We start from the raw sequence: 21,011 nt of genomic DNA on the forward strand, positions 1-21,011 counted from the left end.
GCCGGAGCAACCGCGCGGCGGCGGCGGCGGCGGCGGCGGCCATGAGCTCCATCAAGGTCTATTACAGCAGAGTGACGGGGTCCAGGCAGGTGAGCGGCGGCCGGGGCGAGCCGCAGCCCCAAGCCGGGGAAAGGGGGGGGGGGGCGCTACGAGCTGATCGACGTGTCCGTGAGCGAGGGGCGGCTGCGGGAGATGCGCGAGAAGGCGGGCGACGCGCAGGCCGTGCCGCCGCAGATATGCCACGGCGACGAGTACTGCGGAGTAAGGGCCGCGCTCCCCTGCGGCCGCCCCCGCCGCGATTCGGCCCGGAGCGGGATCAGCCCCCGGCATCGCGCAGAGCCACCGCGCGTCTCGCAGCGAGGCCTCACCGGCTGCGGCCTCGGCGTGGTGGCGGCACGAAGGCTCACGCGGCTTCGCGCGATGCGCACCACTTGAGGCCTTTGCCCGAACGAAAACCACCTTGCCCCACGTGCCGGGAAAGGACGCGAAGCGAGGCTGAAGTCCCGTGGGAATTACGTTGCTCAGTGATGTTGCTCGGTTTTGTGCTTGCTTTTTAAGGGTTTTGAGATGCTGTACCAAGCAACTGAAAATGAAGAAGTCTCCAAGTTCCTGAAGATGACCTCAAAAGACAAGCCTGTATGAGGAGAAATTACGGTCTAAAGGACTGTTTGGGGCATTTGGTGGTTCATGAATGGGACATACTAAATGTGTGTATTTTATTAGGTACTCAGAATAAACATCCAGGAATTTATGATACTACAATGCTTCTATTTTCTGTAGTAAAACAGYGATATCTGCTTCGTCATCTTAAGTCACCTTTTAGCATCCTTTTGCCTTTTCTAGAGGGTTTTACAACGTAGTTCAAAATTGTTCATAATAAACTTTTCAATCTAAAATATACCAAGATCACATAGTATGGATGAATCACAAAATACTTCTGCTTTTGTGGGATGCTCATTAAAAGATAATTACATGATAATTATTTACTTCCTGATCTATTCAGATGGGCTTCACACCTCATCCTTTTTTATGCTAAGTGTAATCCATTTCCAGAACAAGTACGGATGTTATGATAGTCTCCATTCTGCTTTCATGAAAGCACCTAGTAGTTTCACCAGCTGATTCCTGTTCATGCTGTTCATTTTCCATATCAAAAGAAGCTTCAGACACAGCTTAAATGAACTGTAGTGCTAAAATGATTTTTAGTTTTTTTTTCTCGTGTGAATGTACCTCACAGAAATTAACTCTTCTAGAAGACTGATAGATGTCTAAAATCGCTACTTTATATAGTTATTGTTTTGGTGTAGCAGACAGCATAACACTGGTTATTCAGAAACAGTGTGTTGACTCCAGAAAAAGAACATAAGATAGGTGGAASAAACATGATGATAGTACTCAGCTCTCCAATGGAATATATGGATATGAGTGATAGGTAGATGCCTTCATTTTCCTTACACCTTCAATCAGCTCTTCATCAGAGGCTGGGGATGAARCAGGAAAATGTAAACTCAGACTGCTTCTCCCTAAGTAATAACACACATTTTCCCAGTCTTGTATTTACATCACACACAAAAAACACCTAAACAACAAGACTGACAAAAGAAAACAGTAGYTCAAGGCAGGAAACCTCAATGGCTTGCTCCCAGGTAATGACTTGTCTTTATTTCATTTTAAATTGACTATTAAAATTCTCTTACCATAATGGAGAAAWCACAGAAGGGACGTGGCCTGATTAAGTTCTTAATGCAGGTCTGAATGATAAGTCTGAATCTATTATGTAAATGGATTTAAATTAATCCTTTGAAAAATGCATCTTAGGTTGTTCCTGGTAAGTATTTTTTCTTGCATTTCTCAAATTGTGGGCTTGTGTGCACAGCTTTAGCTAATACCACAACCTTTTTCTCATTTCATGTTTAAAAAAAAAGAAAAACCAGGACTCAGATCTTTGTATACAGTATGTAAATGAACTCTTATCAGCTCAAGCAATAGAGCTGCTGAAGAGCCAGTCATTTACTCAGCATACTTAATCATGTAAAATCTCACCTACTTCTGTTGACAAAAACTTTTAGTTAACTCTATTTAGGAGCCTACATTTGGGGCTTTGTCTTTGTCAAATTAACCTCAATCAACTCTGTGARGAAGACTCTTCAGTAAGGGACTAGCAGGCATCTATCTCCACTATGCACACCTTGAATGTGTATTGCAAGGTAGTTGTGGAGTTTGAAATATGTGCAACATGAGCTGAATGATATAATCAGGCTTTACAGAATTTTCCACAAAATATGGATTAAGAATATTAAATGAGAAATGAGAAAAATCCCATATTCATTGGTAGAAAAGTTTATTATTACAGTGCACACCATTATAACCTGAAACAGCAAGTTAAGTAAACATATGCAGACATGCATTTTGTTTTTAAACAGATTTTTGAAACTGATTTATATTGAGCTTTACATTAATGAATAACAATTACTTGTTTTTTTAAGACTTTCATAAACGGACAAGAAAGCAAGAGATTTATTCAGGTTATGCAAGTGAAGTGTATATACAGTGAAAGTAAATGGGATTCCTTATAATTAGAAATGCCATCAGAAGCCATTTTCCCTAACTTACATTATGGACCATTTTTTAAGACACTAAATAATGGTGGAGAGCAAGAGGGAARGACAAGCAATAAACACTACTTAAAGACATGAGGATAACTGATAGCTCTCGGTTGTGCTTTAGTTGTTTAGACACAGAARAAAGTTGATCCTATAAATAGAAAGCAAGTAAGCTCCCTTCTAACAAGCTGCTCTGCTCTAAAAATTAAGTGATCGGTTTCCTTAAGAGCATCTGAATACAAGTCTGGGATTTGGGCAAATCCTAGTACAGTTTAGGGGTTGAAAAAAATACATCTTTTATAGCGTTTCTCGGTGGTGTAATGCTTCAGTATGTAAAGCATGTGGAGTCTTAAAAGAAWGTACCTGCTGTGTCTACCAGGCAAAAAGAGAAGGTAAAAAGGAATAGCTTCAGTTTAAATAGGTATCTAACACTGCCCTCTCTGGCAACATAGATATTAAATAACACAGCCCCCCTGTTGTGAGCAGCATAAAGCTAATTAATTACACGTTGTGCAAAAAGCAGCTCCGGCTGTTTGGCAGGCTTTACAGGCATGGGGCGAAGCTGCTTCGCCCTGTCCACTTTGACCTGGTGACTGCCTTGCGGGAGGAGCAGGGAAGCAGGGTCATTAGGAAGTGCATTCAACACTCTCCCCAAAGCCCCCCAAACCCAAAGCCTTTATTTTGTGTGGATGTTTCCTAAATAATTATAACTCCTTAGCTGCAACAGGTGAGAGAGACAATAAATTTAACATGCAGTAGTGGATGGAAAACTCATGCATTATATTCACTTTATTATACAGATCCTAGTTTGGGGTTTTTTTTTTTTAATCATTATTCTCACTTGAAAACTGCACTTTTTTCCACTTACGGGGCCACTTCAAACCATGAAGATACCATGCAAAAGAGTCAAGAGTGTGAGAAAGCATTCTGAAACAATTTTATTGGAATGATTCAGGAATGGTTAATATACAGTTTAAATACTTATTGCCTGCCTTCTACATAGGAAAAATACGGAGTTCAAGAAAGAAATGAACAAATTCAGTTGTCGCACCCATCATTAACCTACGAACAGGTATGTGAACCACAAAGTAGCATATAGGCGACACATCCCTACCACTCCTAGTTCATGCAAAAAGTCTTCATCAAAACAAATACAAGTTTTACACACAGCCCACAACAGAAGGATTTTAGGTATTTTTCACTCTGTGTTGGTGCCTTGTTCCCCGGACAAAGAAATAATTCAGTCTGTCTCGACAGAGCTTTCTCAGGAATGCAGATACAGTTTGAATGCTACCATATGGCAAGGAGGGGGGCACTCGAGGAGGGAACTGACTTTGCTTGCTTAAACTTGGCGATTTTCTTGACCGTCATAAATAGAGATTGACCTTTTTTCAGACTATTTTGGGTCACTGAACTGACAGAATTTGGCAGTCACTTTCAATTACAGCTTCTCCAAAATAATGACCATAATGGACAAAACTTATGCCATACTTTCCCTAAACAGGAAACATAGCAAATAAGCATGAGTATAGTGACTTGTGTGTCAAATTCCACTCTCTTCACCAAACTTCAGCTAGTATTCTTTCTTTCTTTCTCAGAAACATGAGCAGTAGGTTTAGACAAAAAGAAAGATTATGCCAATATGAAGAAAGCAAGCTCACCTCAGTTTAGAATGAGGCAATCGCAGTGAATGATTAAAATCAGACACTGGATGTAAAATGTAACCCACCTTCCACCCCTAAAAGATCCTAAAAACAAATTCCACAATATTTCAGCAATTACTGATAAAGCCTGTTAATAAGAAAGCACAAATGCGTGTGTTAATCTTGAAGATGAGGCAACATTAACTGACCCCTATCTGTTTCGATACTGTGCTTGCTTTTATAAGCACAAGCTTCAAACACCTACTCCCAGGCCCCCAAATCAGAAAAAATAAAACATGACCAAAAAACCAAAAAAAAAGTAACTACCTTGGCTCCACACTAGATCCTGCTCACTCTGATATCTGTGGAAGTTTTACCATGATCTTCTCTAGAAGAACCTTCTCCAACCAAAAGCGAGCAGCTGCATTTCTCTTTTAATGGATGTTGACAACATCATTAGTTGTAGTGAATGGAACAAAAGTTCCAAACAAATGTTGGTGAGAGAAGTATTGAATTACTGCACTTCAGAGGGTCTTTGTAAACATGATTTTTTACTTTTGTCCTGTTCCTAATTTCAGACTTTATAAGCTGTAACCTGTTTTAGAAAGTATCTTAAAAGCACTGCTTTACGGCCTCAGTGACAGTAACCGCACCGTGATGATACGCCGCAGCCTTTGCTGATCTGTGCTGCCTGTTTCTCTGCCTTCACAAAGCAAAGCAAATTACAACGTGTGTGTGCAGAGCTATCAGAGTGATCCTCTGACTGTGCAAGGACTAATCATCTTTCTCACTGTCCTTTGTTGCTTTGGGGGAATAAGTACCTTATGTGGTGCAAAATGCATTTTAAACTACCCACACACATTTCTTACAGTTCAGGGCACTTGTAGTTATTTATATTTTTGCAGAATATGGCCAAGGCAGCTATCGGATAAGCACTGGGAGAATGGACAGGCTAATATTGCACATGGTAAATTCACCAATACAAGACACTTTTAACAGGTTTGCAATTCCTGTAATAGCTTCATGATATGGCAACAGAAATAGAATTAAGTTTTTAAACCTTAAAAAAAAAAAATCCTGCTCAATTACAATAGTTCTTGCTATTCAAACATTTAACTTTACTTCCTCATTTGAAAAAATACTATATGCAACTAATTACTACCTGGACATGCACCGAGATATCTAATACTATAAGCAGTGTGAACTGGTACTTTTGTAAAGAATTACATTAAAGGCTTTCACCCTTACACTGGTAAGGAAATGCCATTTCTGGCCATTTTGGCTTATTTGCAACATCGCCTGGGAATTAGCGTGTATTTCATTGAGGTGCACTGAGTCTCGCACACAAACATGTAAAAAGTTGTGCCTAGGCAGCTACATGGTCAACTTACCAATGGAAAGGCTGTCCATTGCCCAAATCCCTTTTTCTTTGTAGGAAGAGCCCACATAGATCACTTAAATGAGAAATACATGGCATTTTTTTTTTGTCATCTGTACAGTGTGTTACAATACAATTTTAAATATCCATTCTACAAAAGAACAAACATCAATTCCAAAAGTGACTATAATGGTTATTATACTACACACCACCACCTACAATTTCATCTTAAACCAGAATCTAAAAAGACACTGAAAAATTACTGTATATTTCAGTAATATTTTTGAGGCAACTCAGGCACTAAAGTTAGTATCTGATAAGGTTTAACGCTGTTGCTTGTTTTCTGTATTTTTAAATAGTTGGATATCTAGGTATAACCACATATGCATTAATAGTACTAAAATAGTTTCTTTAAGTTTACACAAAATGGACAAATTGCCAAGAAAGTTTAAACTATTTGAAAAATCAATCATGTCTAATTGCTTCAATTTCCTATGCTTCCAACTTTGTAATAACACACTCCATGCTTTCTACCTTTATGTTCACATTTTCACTTTGTGTTCGAATTTGTGTTAATGTACTGTGAATGCTGCAAGCACCAATCAAATGTTAGAAATCACATCTATTTTTCTTGAAGCAGAGACAACTTTACTATTTTATAAAAAGCTGTGGAAATTCCCTTTACAGAGCGTTTAAGGCAGTTGAAATTCATGCTTGCTGCTTTGCCAGTGCTTCGGCTTCCTGAAATAGCAGAACAGAATTATACATATTAGTATTTTATGCAAGGTGACAACTTCCATATACCTGGGCTGGGCACCAATGTCCACATAACATAACAAAAGTTACAGGAGTGTGTGATTAAACAAGGTGAGCGGCACTGAGCCCAGCTCAAAGAGTCCCCACTGCCTCTGATTACGTTATAAAGCAAATCCTATACGGTGCTAGCTTTACCTCCAGCTCCAGCCCAGCCCAAGCAGGACCTGCAGGGATATGCGCTTATGCACGTTTTCTCTGCTGCCCGCTCCACGTTCCTGACCACGACAAGACCAGGTTTGACCACCGAYAGAGTGAGTTATTGCTGATTCCCACTGAGATCAAGAAACAGCTGCTGGAGTTTAGCACACAGCTCCCCCCGCAACTGCTAACATTTCGTAGTACATGTCAGAAGGAACATTAAAAAACAATAACCTGCATTTGTCAGCCTTGGGGTTTCGTATGTTCAGAAAGAAGGTGGTCACCAAGGGGAATGAAATGACTGGTGTTACAGAGGAACTACAAAAGGAAACTAATTTCCTTGGAAATGGTTTCTGCAAGCGTACTTCTGACTGAAGATCAGTGTAATTACACCTGAACACTAACATGGCCTACAAAAAAGATGAACAGATTCACAGTGCTTTTACTGGGGCACTTCAGGACGGAGGGTTTGTTTGGTTTTAAGAAAAAGCCCCAAATATGCTAAACTCAGCTTTTATGTAATTGAATTGTTTGCTTTGGTGACTGCATATAAATACTGAAGATAGCAGACTCGGTATCACTGCTAACATAAGCTTGAGTCATTATAACTATTTCAAAAATAAGTCAAACAAATAAATACTACAAAAAAAGACAGGAGGGAGGAGAAAGAAGGGAATTTCTGGGAAGCTTGTAAGACCCCCTCAGACTAAGAAGGGGGGACACAGTCCTGACGCCGCAGGGCAGGGAGGACCACGCACATCTCCGGTATCTCGGACTCGGGGGATGTCATGGGCTTTCCTGGCCRGCTGCCAGAGGACGTCGCAGGGCGCTGCTCAGCCCCGGAGCGTGGGAACGCTGGGGCGGCTCCTCCGCCATGCCCCGGGCTCCCCTTCCGGCCATGTGCCGCGGCCCCAGCAGTGGAACCGGGAAGTCACGGCGCAGCCACGCGGCTTGTGCAAGGGCAGGCTATCGGTTAGAGACAGCAAAAGCAGGTGAGAAAGGCGGAAAGATGAGAACGGGCAACAAAACCTGGGAAAAAAGAACGTTCTAAATTCTCCAGAAGACAAGCGGCTCTTTGGACGGTAACAACGAGGTAGTTCTCTGCTTTGTAACGCAGCCGTGAGTCGGTCACAGGCACTACAGAAGCGGCATCCAACCTTTTTGGCAGAAAAGGCAGTATCAGGTACRTATCTTCAAACGAGGCAGTGGTAAGCAGGAGAGGATTCCTGGTGTTTCTCTCTTCCCCAGGAGAGCAGGTAGAAGTGACACAAAGTGAACTCCGCAATGAACACACTAACCCACCTGCCTCGGAAGTCAAATTCCCTTTCCTTGAGCCTAATCCTGCAAGCTAGCTGGGCAGTGCTCAGCTTTTCATGTCTTAAACTTTCTGTCTTTCACACTTTCCCTTATTGCTCCCAGGAGGGCCCTCACTGAGCTTGCTGTCAGTTCTTAAATTAAGTCATCACAGCCTTTAACTCACCCAATCCGCTCCCTTTAAAAGACCCACACTGCTTGAAGTTGGGATATTTAAGATAAATTAAATGCAAACTATTTTCTGAGTATTTCCCTGGGGTCTGTAGGTGCATTTGAACTTCGCAGTGCCCAAAGCACAAAACAAAACACCAGCGCTCAGTACACAGTTATTTCCCTTTCCTGTGCTCATTTCCGAGGCTTGCCTCACAATTTTGCTTGGCATTAATACCASAACTTTGCATTCAAACAACTTTCCAAATCTCTCAGGCTGACACTTCAAGGAGCTTTGTGGCCAACGTCCCCTCTTGCAATAGTGCTCAGGTTGGTCCTAGATTCCTTTCGTTTTGTGTAGCYCCATACAGACGCAATGTCCTTAACTGCAGTATTACTTGTGTGTAGCTGTGCTGTAAATGCCACCTTCAGCATCCACAAATCAGTTTCTCGCTCCAGGCAGCAGGCAATCAGCTGCGTTTGACACCATGTAATTGTGGTACGGATAACGAAAGTCAGGCCAACAGCAGAATACACCGGCTACAAAGTCGCTTATCCAAAGGTTATCTTCATCAGCTCTAACGCACCCCCCAGCAGCAGCAAGTAATATGAAAATCCGGCAGAGTACAACTACCTTAATGTTTCTCCTTTTTAAGATTAACCTTYTCCTTAAAAGCCACCCTCGGACAGAATTAGAGCAACTGCTGGCCACGCAGACGGCTTCTGTCAAAGCAGTAACTCGTAGGTCGGGTACGCAGCGACGTTCGTGCACGTTACAGCGACAGACGAGCTGATGCATCGTGGCACCGACTGCTCCTCACCAGCACTGCGCTTCCAAGGGCGCAGCGGGTCGTACAGTCGCTCTGCAGCTCTCGTGATCAGCCGCGGAGCGAGCAAAGGGTCATAYGGATGCACCCGGGAAAGCCTCTGCAATGGAGAAAGCATCCTGCATCCCGCGGGYTCAGCGCTGCCCTCTCACTCCTTGGCTCCATTCTGCCCGCTTCTGTGCGATGTTGTGCAGATGCTCCACGAAACCTGAACAGGATTTAAACGACTCCCGGCCTGCGCGCAGCYGGCCTTCCGAACCCAGCGAGGCGTTCCTCTGGGACAAGCATCGCAGGCTTCGGTACCTGGGAACTCTCTGTACAAGCCGGAGTTCTTCCTCACTACCCCATTCACGTTAGTGAAGTTATCCCTGGAAATGCATTTGGCTCCCAAAACCGCATGGTTCAGTCTGACCTGCTGTTTGTAACAGTTAATACAAACTGATCATCATCCACCTTTAAAATTAGGCCTCTGAGTGATACGTACAGGGTGACCTTCAACTCTTACATGAATGAAGCTGAAAGGAAGCGGTGTGTTTATCCACTGGAACAAGAAGGCTGGAAGTGACCTGGCAGATCCTGCTGCCCCCAAGTGAAACACGTAGAGCCTTGTCTTATCTTATCAAAATGCAGCGGAGAATCCCAGCCCATCGCATCCGCACAGCGGCAGCCCAGCTTGCAATTGGCAAAGGAAAAACAAAGCTTCACGTAATGGGGTGGAGGAAAAAATTGCTTTGAAGTAAGACCAGTGACTCTGGTTTCGAGGTATTTTCCACTACAAAAGTCTCATCAAAACTTCATCCGAGTTATTATTTTTTTCACTAAAATGAAAAATCTTTATTTTGTGGCAATTTCTTTTCATCCAGATTTCTTGGACTTTCTTCAGTGCACATATTAACTACTCTTTCACTTGTTCCCAGCGTGTACAACATATAAAAAAAAAATTCTGATTAAAAAAAATAATCCAAAGTGGCTCTACAGCGAGGGTATCAAAAGAGCATCAGTCTTGAACATTAAATTTTTCTGGTAGAAGGACAGAGAGGAACAGGGAATACAGCTTCCAGGGAATAAAGCATCTTCTAAATAAAGGAGCACATAACCACATATTGCAGTAGTGCTGAAGTGTGAAAGCTAAAGCCTCTGGAGCCTGAATATCAGACCAGCAGGTAGATTCATTGGGGCAACCACAAAACACAAAATACCCTGCTGTGAGCAGAGAAGAACAAGGCGTAAAATACAGGTTGTAGTTTACTGTGAAAAATGTATACACCTACCTTTGAACCAGGCGGCGCGGTCAAGCCCAAAAATGCATACACTGCGTTGTTCTCTCGGGCTTCAAAGAAAGCTTCGTAATCCTTCAGATTAGGGGCAAGGGGGGGGGAAAAAGCAAAACAGAAGTATGAATCTTCAGAAATAACCGGAGATCAGTTTGGTATGTTCCCCCACACCGAGCAAACCGTTTGCTGCAGCATAATGCAAAATTCAGACGGTCACCTCAGACTTTTATCATTAGCATTGCTACCGTGTAATTCATAGCGTTTGGAAAAGGTGACAAGCTGGGGATTTCGGCATCCGCAGCAACAGACGTTGCCACGCGGTGCTTCAGCCCTTCCCGGAGCCCACAGCCTCCACGGCAATTTACTTGGCCATCACCGGTCTGGCACCGACGTCGCTCCCCCGTGGCTGGGCCGAGCCCTTACCGAGGTGCAGTCAGAACCATTAACGTCCACAGCTCTCATTACTGACCCCGATTAGTAATGGCAACTCTGCAACCACGGACGTTAACTCTTAAACCTGTTAAAAGTTAAATTTAAACCTGTAAMCTGAAAGTAAACCTTTCTCCATCACTTCTGCCATTCATGACTAGCCGAGGCAAATGAATGAAATGCAGTGGGACTGTTTGTTATAAATCCATCCGTGCTCATGCGCTGGAGAGGAACAGATCCGGGTCCCTTCGGTGTGAGCACAGGCCGTGCACCAGCGCAACAAAGCAGTGCACGTCTCAGCCTCTTGCTGTTTGGTGGCGTGTTAAAAAGCGCACCGCAGTTGCTCTAAATATGCACACAGCCCCTTCTCAAGCATAAAAAAGGTAAAAACAATGAAACACAATAAAAATATACACGCTCCGTTCTCTGCCCTTCTTAACATCTGAGACCGAATGCAATTCTGTACAGAGCATGAACGGCTCAACTCAGTCGTCTGCTGCRTGAGGAAAGAGCTAGCAAAACCAAAGGAACCCAGGATTGTGCAAGCCCGGCGCTGGCCGAGTTACCACACACTTCCCTAACTCCGATTTCCAAACTCGCCCCATCTGACTYGTGCCCTTCCTTCTCTCCGTTTTAGCTGAAGCAACAGCACTGGCTTTCTCCAGCTCTAACGGGTTTCCTTTGATGAACGARTCCCGGCCGAGAAACCTCCCTGGGACGAGCGGCAGCAGCGAGCAGGCTCCGTCGAGGGCTGACGGCGGGGAGGGAGCTGCCATTAAGGGCAAGCTGCTTCACATGCCCACGCGTCTGCAGGCAAGAGCGTAAGGAACGAGCAAACGCTGTAGGGTTTGCAGCGTGCTCAGAGCCGGGGTACTCGCAGAAGAGGCCGTGGCAGCTGAAATAGCGGGAACGGAGAAGGCAAAGAGCCTAGAGATCAGGGATATCAAATCCTTGTTCAATCTGTACATGCAGCATTCAGCTGCTAGTTTGAGAAAAATGCATATGCRTATGTTAAATCCCCCCTAAAGCCCTCCTGGTGACAGCACTAGCTCGACGCTGGGGCTGCTGGATACCAAAGGGGTTGTTATCTTGCAAGTCCAGCAGTCCGACTCTTTGCGCCGACCGGGAGAGGAAGGCTTGCCACTAGGAACAGCTTCCTCGCCAGCCYGTGGGCACGGGCAGCCTGCAGTCACAGCCCCTCTCTGCACCCATGCCAGTAAAACCCGGGTTGCTCCTACCTCTACCTGTTATGCTGCATCAGATAAAACCAACAGGGAAGTTCAGGCTTAAGGTGAATCAGATAAAACCRTAGATGGGTTTAAATGTGCGGGTGCATAAAATTAACTTTTACCCTTCTGAAAGCTAACCTGCAGTAACTTGAATCCAGCTATGTAAATTGACTGGATTTCTAAACGAGAGCAATTAGTGTTCCTTCGCACCTTCCAGGATTGCTCTTTACGGGAGCAACCTCAGGACCAATAAAAAGGACTTGAAACCTCTTGTGTGATGGGCAGAGACTCCACCATCTCACTCTTTACATATGGGAAAGACAGGGAGCAAGGCAAAGAGCAATGACTCTGAATGATATAATGCCCCAGCCGCACCCTAATACACTGGGATATACAGCAGCTGGCGAGGTACTCCCAATGCAGTCAGAAATATCCCCAAAACAGAGGGTAACCTTGGTGTGTGCTTGGTACAACTCTGATTAAAATCTTCTCCTGGAAATCCTTTGCTGTGTGATCTTCAGCCTAGCCTAACATCCAGGAATTTTTAAAACCTTTTCCCCTGGAGAATAGCAGTGGCTGGTCCTGAAAAGTTCAAAGCGACATGATATTCCTTTAACGAAACCTTCTGCAACGAAATAAGCRCGCAGCAGGAACTGGTCTGAGGCGTGCGTACAGCTCTCCCCAAAATTACCGCATCCAGAACTCCCCTCGGTTGCAGCTGGGGTACATTACCTATCTACGATAGATAATCTCAAGCATCTAGGATAAGCGAACACGCAGACGCAACTGCCTGCAGTTTTTTCTCCCCTGGCCTACACCACTGCGTAACCGTRCCCTGTGCCGCTGGACGGCTGCAGCAATGCAGCAGAAATCTGGCTACATTTCACTGATACAGGACAACTGCGCAGCGATTTGCTTGCACACCTGAAGGCTCTGCTGTTCCAAGGACAGAAAGGTGACGCTGTATGCAWCTGGATTGACTACTGGCACAGAAGTCTGCTTTTTAAGAAAAAAATAAAATAAAAAAAGATAGAGATATCTGCAAATAATAGACATTTTCAGCTCYTCCTGACTAGCTCCTTCTCAGCTTTCAGTTACAGACAATTATTGATCTGTCACTCCAAACCAAAGCTTCTCCATGTCAAAATCAGGGTCACTAAAATTCTGAAAGCCACATGGTATCTTAGTTCACTGTGGATTTTGTTTCGAGTTTTGCCTTTGTTACAAGCAAGAAAAAAATCCTGGGGATTGAGTATCATTTCTTTCAGTAGTCACAAAATTGCCTCTCAAAGGTGCAGAACTGAGAGATTCTGAATTACGGACTTTGCGGGTCAGCACCAGATTACAAAATGACTTAGAAACAAACAGCAGAGAGCAATGCATACTGTGGGCTCTTTTCAGAAGATATTAAGTTTTAAAAATAAAATTAACAGTTAATCTAATAATCATTCAAGCATGGCCTGCTGAGTAGAAGTGCTGCAGGGCAACATACTTTTGATCAAGCATTAAAATAATTACAAGTAGGAATTGTATTTGCAGCATGATTTTTAATCTATTCAAGGCATTAGATCAAGCGGCCTGCAACCACCTTCATTTCAGGAACAGTACATAAGAAGCTGATCCCAAGGTAAGCGTTTTTGTCTCAGTTTTAGAAAACTAATATATTGACATGGCAAAAATCACTTCATACAAACGCTTCTTTTGGAAGCTGAGTAACAGGTTACAGAATGATCTAGGATCTACGTTTATAGAAAACCCCCATGAATACAGAACAGCGCTCTGAATTTGCCACAGAATATAGGATTGGTGCAACAGTGTGAGATTTCTGTGATGTGCTAGTTCACAATTACAGTTAAAAATGAGAATTAGAAAACTCTAAACTTTTAAAGCTATTAAAAGAAAAATCACTGGAAAAATACATATACTGCAGGTTGGGGGTAGGCTCATTCCAGTAAGTAGCCCAACAGTCTGAAAATCTGCAGATCTGAGGTCTCATCCTTCCTCTAGAGCAGGATATCCAAGAGCCAATTGTTATTAAAAGCCCCCAAGGATGAGTAAACATTTAACCTCTTCTGTGCCCTTCACAGCCTGCGCACCCAAGGGTCCAGCTGGCCAAGTTGTCCTCTGTTGATCAAAACAGCAAAGCACAAACCATTGCAGCTGCGCGAGGACTGGGACAAGAAAAGACCAAGCGAGAGATCTGGAAGGTCCCTTACCCCAAGGTACCGGCTGTCGTTGAAGAGTCGGGGCGGCAGGGGGTTCCCGCTTGCTGGCCGGCTGTCTTCGGGGACGTTCTCCCTCATCCATTTCCGGTTCTCCTCATTGGCTGCAATATCTTTTTCCTCAAATTCGATTTTGTTGGCTTCCAAGAAACCTAATACATCTTGTTGTTGCTTTTTAATCTGTCAAAAAAGGAGCAGAAGACAAAATTAGTCATCAAAGCATTTTCCTGCTGCTGCTTATGCAATTCCAGGGTTCAATGCAAAAACAAGGGGATACAAAACAGGTTGAAAATGGAAGCTATAAGTTTTTTTTGTTTTTTTGTTTTTTGTTTTTTTAGCAAGAACGAGTATTTTCTAAAGCAGAGATAGGAACCTGAGAGCCGAGGGGAAGCGCACGTGGTGCTGTGCAGCCAGCGTGCAGCTGGAGGGCACGGGGCAGGTCAGCAGGAYGCAGCCCCCCAAGCGTGGCGGAGGGCCACGAGCTCCGAGAAGCCAGCAGCCCTTTTCTGCTACGCTTCGAGGAGTTTGCAAGGGCAGGTATGCGCTGCGCGACTGCCGATGCGCAGCGATGCGCCGATCCCTGCGCCGCGGGCACGGCTCCGCTCCCGCACGCTGCACGCGCCCTGCGCTTCTCGGGTCAGCGCTCGGTTTCTTCCTAAGGAAGCCCTCGATTTGGCTCCTACACGACTGAACTGGCTTAAAGTCTGCAGGCCCCGTCCCTATCCACACGCGGGTGCTGTGAACTCAGACGCACGGCCAAAATACTCCCTTTGGCTCACAAGACCCCCCCCAGAAAATGCATCAAAGCACCAGGAGAYACTTTGCAACGGAGACTTTAAGCACGAGGTTTTATTGTTTGACTTTTTGCCAAGGATCTGTCCAAAGGCAAAGGTGCGAGCAGTCACCTTGCAGAGGCTACGCTGGCTGGGCCTTAAAATTAACTCGGGTGCACGTTGTTTATTAGAGGCAGTGAAGTTTGCTAGCGGGACACGTAAGGTACCGACTGCATCCTCAGGTGCCCTGGAATCACAGGCCAAACTCACCCATCCAAGATTCAAACTTTTCATCCTTCAGAAGTCGACTCTGCAGCTCCCTCCGCAAGGATTTCCTGACAGTAAGACCCCAAAGTACCTCGGGCTCAAGTTTTCTTGGGCAAAAAGCTTGGCAAAAACCCTTTTCTGCTGTGCTCCGAGTGCAGCGATTGCAGGTACTGCCTCCGGAGAGCTTTGGAAATCACTGGCAAAAGCAGTGCTGCAGGAGAGAGAAACAGCACGTCCGCCTTCCTATGCTAGCAAAGGTTTTGCTACCRAACGCAGCAGAGTCCAGAGGTCATTCAAAATAAATATTATCATTATTCACCTGTTACAAAACCAGACTGACTTGAAGCAAGAACTGCTCTAGCTCACACTATTCCTCTACAAAAACAGCAGCAGCACAACGTGGGGAGAAGATACAGGCCACGCTTGAKTCGTTCCCCCCCCAGATCCTGACGGGTTTTGGGGAAAGGTGCCAGCGCTGAGCTGCACAGGCTGAACGAGATCCCACTGCTGATGCAGCGTGTCCTCTGCGTGCTCGCGGGACGCCCGGCGCAAAGCAGGGTCTCTGCGGCCAAGATGCTGTCGCCGTGTCACAGGAAAGGTGGCTTTTATTACTGTCACGTGTGAGTTATTAACTTCCTGAGACAGAGCYGCTCTGTCCTTCCTCGGCATGAATTTACCACTACGAAGGAAATTATAACCATACGCATCCTGGCGAGCAACGAAAAAACAGCATTTAACGGGAAATTTGTTTTCTTCCCGTTATTCCCTTTGCTGTAAAACCAGCTCAAGGTCTGGATTTAACCTAATCAGCTCCCGGTGAGAAAAGCAGCGCTCGCTGCAGATGCTGCGCTGCTGCTAATTCRGGCCAGGCGCCAGGCTCCCGCAGCAGCCTCTCCATATACGGCGAGGCAGCGGCACGGAAACCCGCGGCGCCGAGGTCAGCGGGCAGGCGGGCGGCCGCCAAATAAGGCAGCTGCGCACCCCTGCTCGCCCGCCGCCGCGGGGGCGGCTGAACCCGCGGTCCGGCGGGGAGAGACATTGCACATCCCTAACACGGTTGAGGGGAAACTGCTGCCGCCCCGGGAACGAGGAGAAGGCGAGGGCAGAGCGCAGTGTCTCAGACGTGGCCGCGGGGCTCGCGCAGGCGCATCCAGGCTTTGCCGGTCTCCGAGCATCCCCTCGCTCGCACTGCAATAGCTCCGCTGGAGCCGTCGCTCCTCGCTGTAYGGCAACGCATGAAAAGGAACTATTCCATGAGAAACCGGATTTTGTCTTTTTAAAAGAAAATAACCCCAGAGATAGACCTCCCTCTGTATCTATCTCGGCACAGCGCAAAGGGGCTCAGCTCCGCGTTCCCAAAGGGGGAAAACACTTGCCCGGCTCGGGCAGCAGAAGGGGCTGCCGGGACCGCGAGGGCCAAAGCAGAGGAGCTCAGGYGCCGGAGCAGAGCACGCAAGGGACAGGTAGGACTCTTGCTGTGCATTAGCTAGCTTTCATCGTYGCTAAAAATGAATAAAATGGACAGGCCAATACCACCCCAAGGAAGTCATTCCTGCTACAGGCTACACAGAAGAACGTTTTTCAGCAGACTCAAATCTATGGTAAGAGATTTCTTCGCTCGCCTGTAACACCAAGAGCCATAGCAGGAGCCAGCAGTGAGGGAAAGCTCTCAGTCAAGTTACAAAGCTCAAAAAAAGTCAGGGTTTCCTTCCCGAACCATTCTGTAGGACTGAAAGGAGGGAAGGGCCTCTATAAAGGACCTCTCTTCGGTTAGTGGTCACTATCTAAGGCAACATACTGACCTGAAACTAAAATGATTTTTGCCAAACTAGTTATGTTTCAATTAACCATTTTCCACCACTTCTAAACTACAGATTGAGCCCATTTCCATTAGTTTCAGTTCCTTAACTTGTACAAAATCAATGGCTCACAGAGAACACACTTTGAGAGCTCACAGAATTAAAAAATTAAACCCATAGTTTTTACCCAATCCACTATTAAATTACACTCTGCCTTGTACAACAATAGCTCTATCATCTGACAGCAATTAGYATTTTGATCTCCTGAGAAATCTGTTTTCTAAGTCATTTTTAATAGCAAATTACCTCCTAACCATATACATACCCATAGGTTCCTCATTGCACCTCACCACCGTCTCACACCACCACCCATCCAGAGGCAGGCTCCCGTTACCCAATTCCTTTGGAGAGCCTGTCTGTCTGTCTGTCTGTGTCTATATATACGTAGCAGATAACCACACAGTACATAACATCTGATGAAGCCTATCTTAGCCATTAAGATGTTTCTTCTACATGAAGTAAATACCTCTGGCTATCCTACGCTGCCATCATTTCTGTTACGAACCTAGGTGCACAGCTCAAAGACAGAACCAGTCTTCCAGAGGCGATGGATGCTGGGAACTTCACTGATGACTGCGGGAAATTCACAGCATTAGAAAAACATTAACGCGTTGCCAGGATCAGGCCAGTGAAGTCGACATGTCTCCAGCAACTTAAACACAATTTTCCTTTTAAACATCTGTATGTGCAACATCTCCCTCTCTACACTGCCGCATTGCCCGATCTCCTCTATCTTCTCTCATCTTGGGCTCTCAGCTTCTGGGGCAAGGAAAGTCTCCGTGTTGCTTGCTCAGCTACCAGGAGTCCACAACTGCGGCTCTGCAGGGCTGTCCCAGCGGACGCCCTTCTCTGCCCCTCCGGGAAGTCACAAGAGGATCCCCAGCTGGAAGCAGCTTTCCTCCGCTAGAGAAGGCTCCCTGCGGCGGGCGAGCACCGCGTTCGTTCCCTGCGCTGCTCTCCGCCCGGCCTTGGTCAAAGGAGGTGATTCTCCTTCCAAGGCGGTGGAAAGTCTCTGCAAAGAGAAACAAGGCGCTGGGGCCGACACGTAATATTATTTTGAAACCCTAGTGTTTTGGCCAAAGAAGCGGAGGAGATTGGAAGATCAGTGAGGTCTTCCTCCAGGCCCCTCAGCCATGGCGACGAGCAGCTACGCAGCAGCGCTCAACGCCCYGGAGAAACGCGGTACCCGCGGCCAGGCGGAAGGGACAGGGCTGCCAGATCCCACCATTTTATGGGCCTGTTTAGCAAACCTCGATTAACCTTGGGCACTGCAATCGCACCGGGATGGAAGTGCCTAAAATAGAGCAACAGACGCCTGCTGCCGCTTCTATGTATTTTGTCTTGTTCCAGACACCGTTCAGCCTCCTCGGGACACCAGCTCAGACGGGGCAGACGGCAGACGGCTCCCGCCACCCGCRTTCGGCACGGGGAGCGCGGCCCTTCGGCGGGCGGAAACGCACCATCTTCGGGCTACGCCTGGCAGCRCGGAGCGCTCGCGTTCCCCAGGAAGCTCTCCGAGGCGCCCAGCTGGGCATGGACAGCGGCCAAAGCCCTTCCGGACACCCCCTCGTGCTACGCGCACTACGCTCGGCTTGACAATTATCCTGGCCCCTCAGCTGCAGCTAACCCCAGCTGGCAAACGTGAAAATCCTTGTTTATGCTGAGTGCTCCTGACACGTTTTCCAGGCTAGACGGCGCCAGCAGAGAGACGGGAGCATGAATGGAAAAAGCGCAGGAGCCCGGGAATGAAGGGTCTGCGGGAACCGTGGTGGAGTCTGGGGGCCGAGGCAACCTGGACGCTGCAGAGGTGGAAAAATCATGGATAGACGCAAAAGCACAAAAACGACAGAGAAGTGAAGGACGGTGATGGATGGAAGGAGAAGCGAGAGTCAGCGCTGCCAGCCGAGGCGCCCGGCCGCGCGCCGGGGTCCTGCCCGGGTGACAGGGGCGCCCACGGGGCAGCCGTGTTGTGCACAGGTGGCTTCACCCCTGCCACCCCCTGCCCCCCTCCAAAAACAAGGGGAAAACCCACCTCGCCGTTGGTCTGAAAACAAGTGATTMTCGCTTCTCAGCACGTTCTTGCAGAGCGAAAAAAAAATCTGAAGTTACTCAGCTTAGTGGAAACGATACACTTTTTGCTGATGTTCCTAAGAGTGTTAAAAGGAAACATTTAATCACACGAATCCCTTCTGAATCGGTTTTGGCTCCCAATGTCCACTCCAAAGATGGAAATACCTTTATGGCAAGTGGTTGGAGGTTAAGTAAATCCTGACCCTGACGCTGTAATCTTTTGCAGGCAGAATCCAAACAAACAGCATTACAAGGCCAGGCTTCCAGCAGACCTATTTTTAAGCTGTCACTGTGTATCGAGACTCTCTTCCTTTCCAGTTATAAGCCAATTATGAAATATTAAGCTTTAACAGAGCGTGTGCCTAGAGGAACATTATGCAAACGTACATTTTAGGATTGTGAACAAGTATAGTCCTTCATTCAAAAACGTATCAAAAGCTGAATTTACAATTCTACGTTCTAGTTTGCAACGCTGTCCTGCTGCAAGGAAAGTCTTGGGAATGCAAGAGAAACCACAGCAAAGCTGTCAACAGCAGAGGTGGGTGATGTTTTTTCAACAAATCATAGTCCATCAGAAATGGAATTTTAACCCCAAAGTGGGCAGAACACTTACTAGAAAATGCTGCAACAGTTCAGTCTCAAAATATTTTTCGCTCTTTTGCCCTCATTTAAAAAAAAATAGCTAAATGATAATAAACACAAAGGGAGCAGTAGGACAAAGTTGGTTATGTCGTCAAAGAGCCTGAAATATTACTGTTGCACTTCAAGGAAAACTAAGCTTCCTCTGAAATTTGCATTTCAGATACCAAACTGAAATCTAGTATTTCTTAGCTCTTGCCAAAACCCCACCTATATATTGATTTGCAATTCAAAACTACTTGCTTATTTGAATAAGCACTAAAGAAAGCCAACAAAAGAAAAAAAATTGCGCTCGTTATTTTAGTTCACCTTCAGGGAAGCGATTTTACTTGAGACAACTTGTCCAGCTCGGTGGATTTTTGACAGCATGGGGATGAGATATGAACGTGCCGTCGCCATGAGGAAAGCACTGCCGGGCCCACGACCATGCAAGGAAAAGGGCCGAGGCAGACACGCTGCGTCAGCCCTGCAAGGAAACTGCTGTCTTAAAGACTTCATTGAAACGCACTTCAAAGAAATTTCTCCTCTATCTTGTTTGGTTTATGTAGATAAACACAGAAAAGAATAGTCTGCCTTGTACTGCTGGCCAAGGACGTTTTTTGGTGGGTTTTTTTTTTTTAGTCTTATTATTTTTTTCAGGTTATAAATAAATTCCCTGTTGGACAAGAGACATCTTTTAGAAATCTGTTTAGGGCCCGCTGCAATGCTCGGGCGGTTCACGGGGCGAGTGCTGCTGCTTTGGCCAAACAACGGGTCACCAAGGTGGTGGCAGCTCTGCAGCGCCGGCATTCAGCATGGGGTCCCGACATCCTATGTGTGGGACTGTATCCTACCTTTTGCATGGGGGAAAAGAAAATCTTTTTTTTTTTTTTTTTTAAGGTGCGATTAAGTGGCTTTTACACTGTTGTGAGGATTTAGAACAATTTTAAAGAGATTTCGTATAAAGGTCCCAGCCCTGGTTCGTTACATCATCAGTTACAGCAGCAACTACAGGGCAGATGTGGCTTCGAGTGCCTCCCTCTCGCCACCTCGCAACGGAGAAACTTAGCTTGGTTTTTTAAACCAGGAAAACAGAGAACGAATGCACAACAGTGAATCCAGCTCTTGTTCACTTGTCAAGTTAGTCAGAGATAAAAATCGGCTTAAAGACATTTTTACAGTTTCTAGCTCCAGCCTTCTGGGTTCAGCCAGGATCCTAGGTGAGACCTCAGGGGCGGCTGCATTTTAAACCATGGATGCTTTTAAACAAGCTGTTTCATTTCAGGCCGACAATTCTTTAAACCACACGAGCCATCCGTTTTGTGCAAAAAGGTGAGAAAGTTCAAATCTCCAAACGATAACACTATTTGCAGTAAGCCTTGTAGCCATCAAGTGCTTTGG

At 45.9% G+C, this 21,011-nt stretch overlaps 1 protein-coding gene and 1 long non-coding RNA gene across 2 annotated transcripts in view; one reads left to right on the forward strand and one right to left on the reverse strand.

Annotated features, from left to right (window-relative positions):
- On the forward strand, positions 1-759 carry LOC112966340. Its single transcript, XR_003253570.1, has 2 exons — positions 1-89; positions 559-759. It is a non-coding gene; the product is annotated as an uncharacterized LOC112966340 (long non-coding RNA).
- A 1,565-nt stretch (positions 760-2,324) lies between these two features.
- The window catches only part of SH3BGRL (SH3 domain binding glutamate rich protein like), a gene marked incomplete at its 5' end in the record, with an annotated part of 39,811 nt that continues 21,124 nt past the window's right edge, over positions 2,325-21,011 (reverse strand). Inside the window, 3 exons of the mRNA XM_026066281.1 lie at positions 2,325-6,365; positions 10,141-10,221; positions 14,018-14,203. Of these exons, the coding sequence (XP_025922066.1) occupies positions 6,333-6,365; positions 10,141-10,221; positions 14,018-14,203 (300 nt within the window). The remainder of the gene's footprint in view (positions 6,366-10,140; positions 10,222-14,017; positions 14,204-21,011) is intronic.

Source organism: Apteryx rowi, unplaced genomic scaffold (assembly GCF_003343035.1).
Source record: "Apteryx rowi isolate R43461 unplaced genomic scaffold, aptRow1 scaffold_24, whole genome shotgun sequence".
NCBI classification, from domain to species: Eukaryota; Metazoa; Chordata; class Aves; order Apterygiformes; family Apterygidae; genus Apteryx; species Apteryx rowi.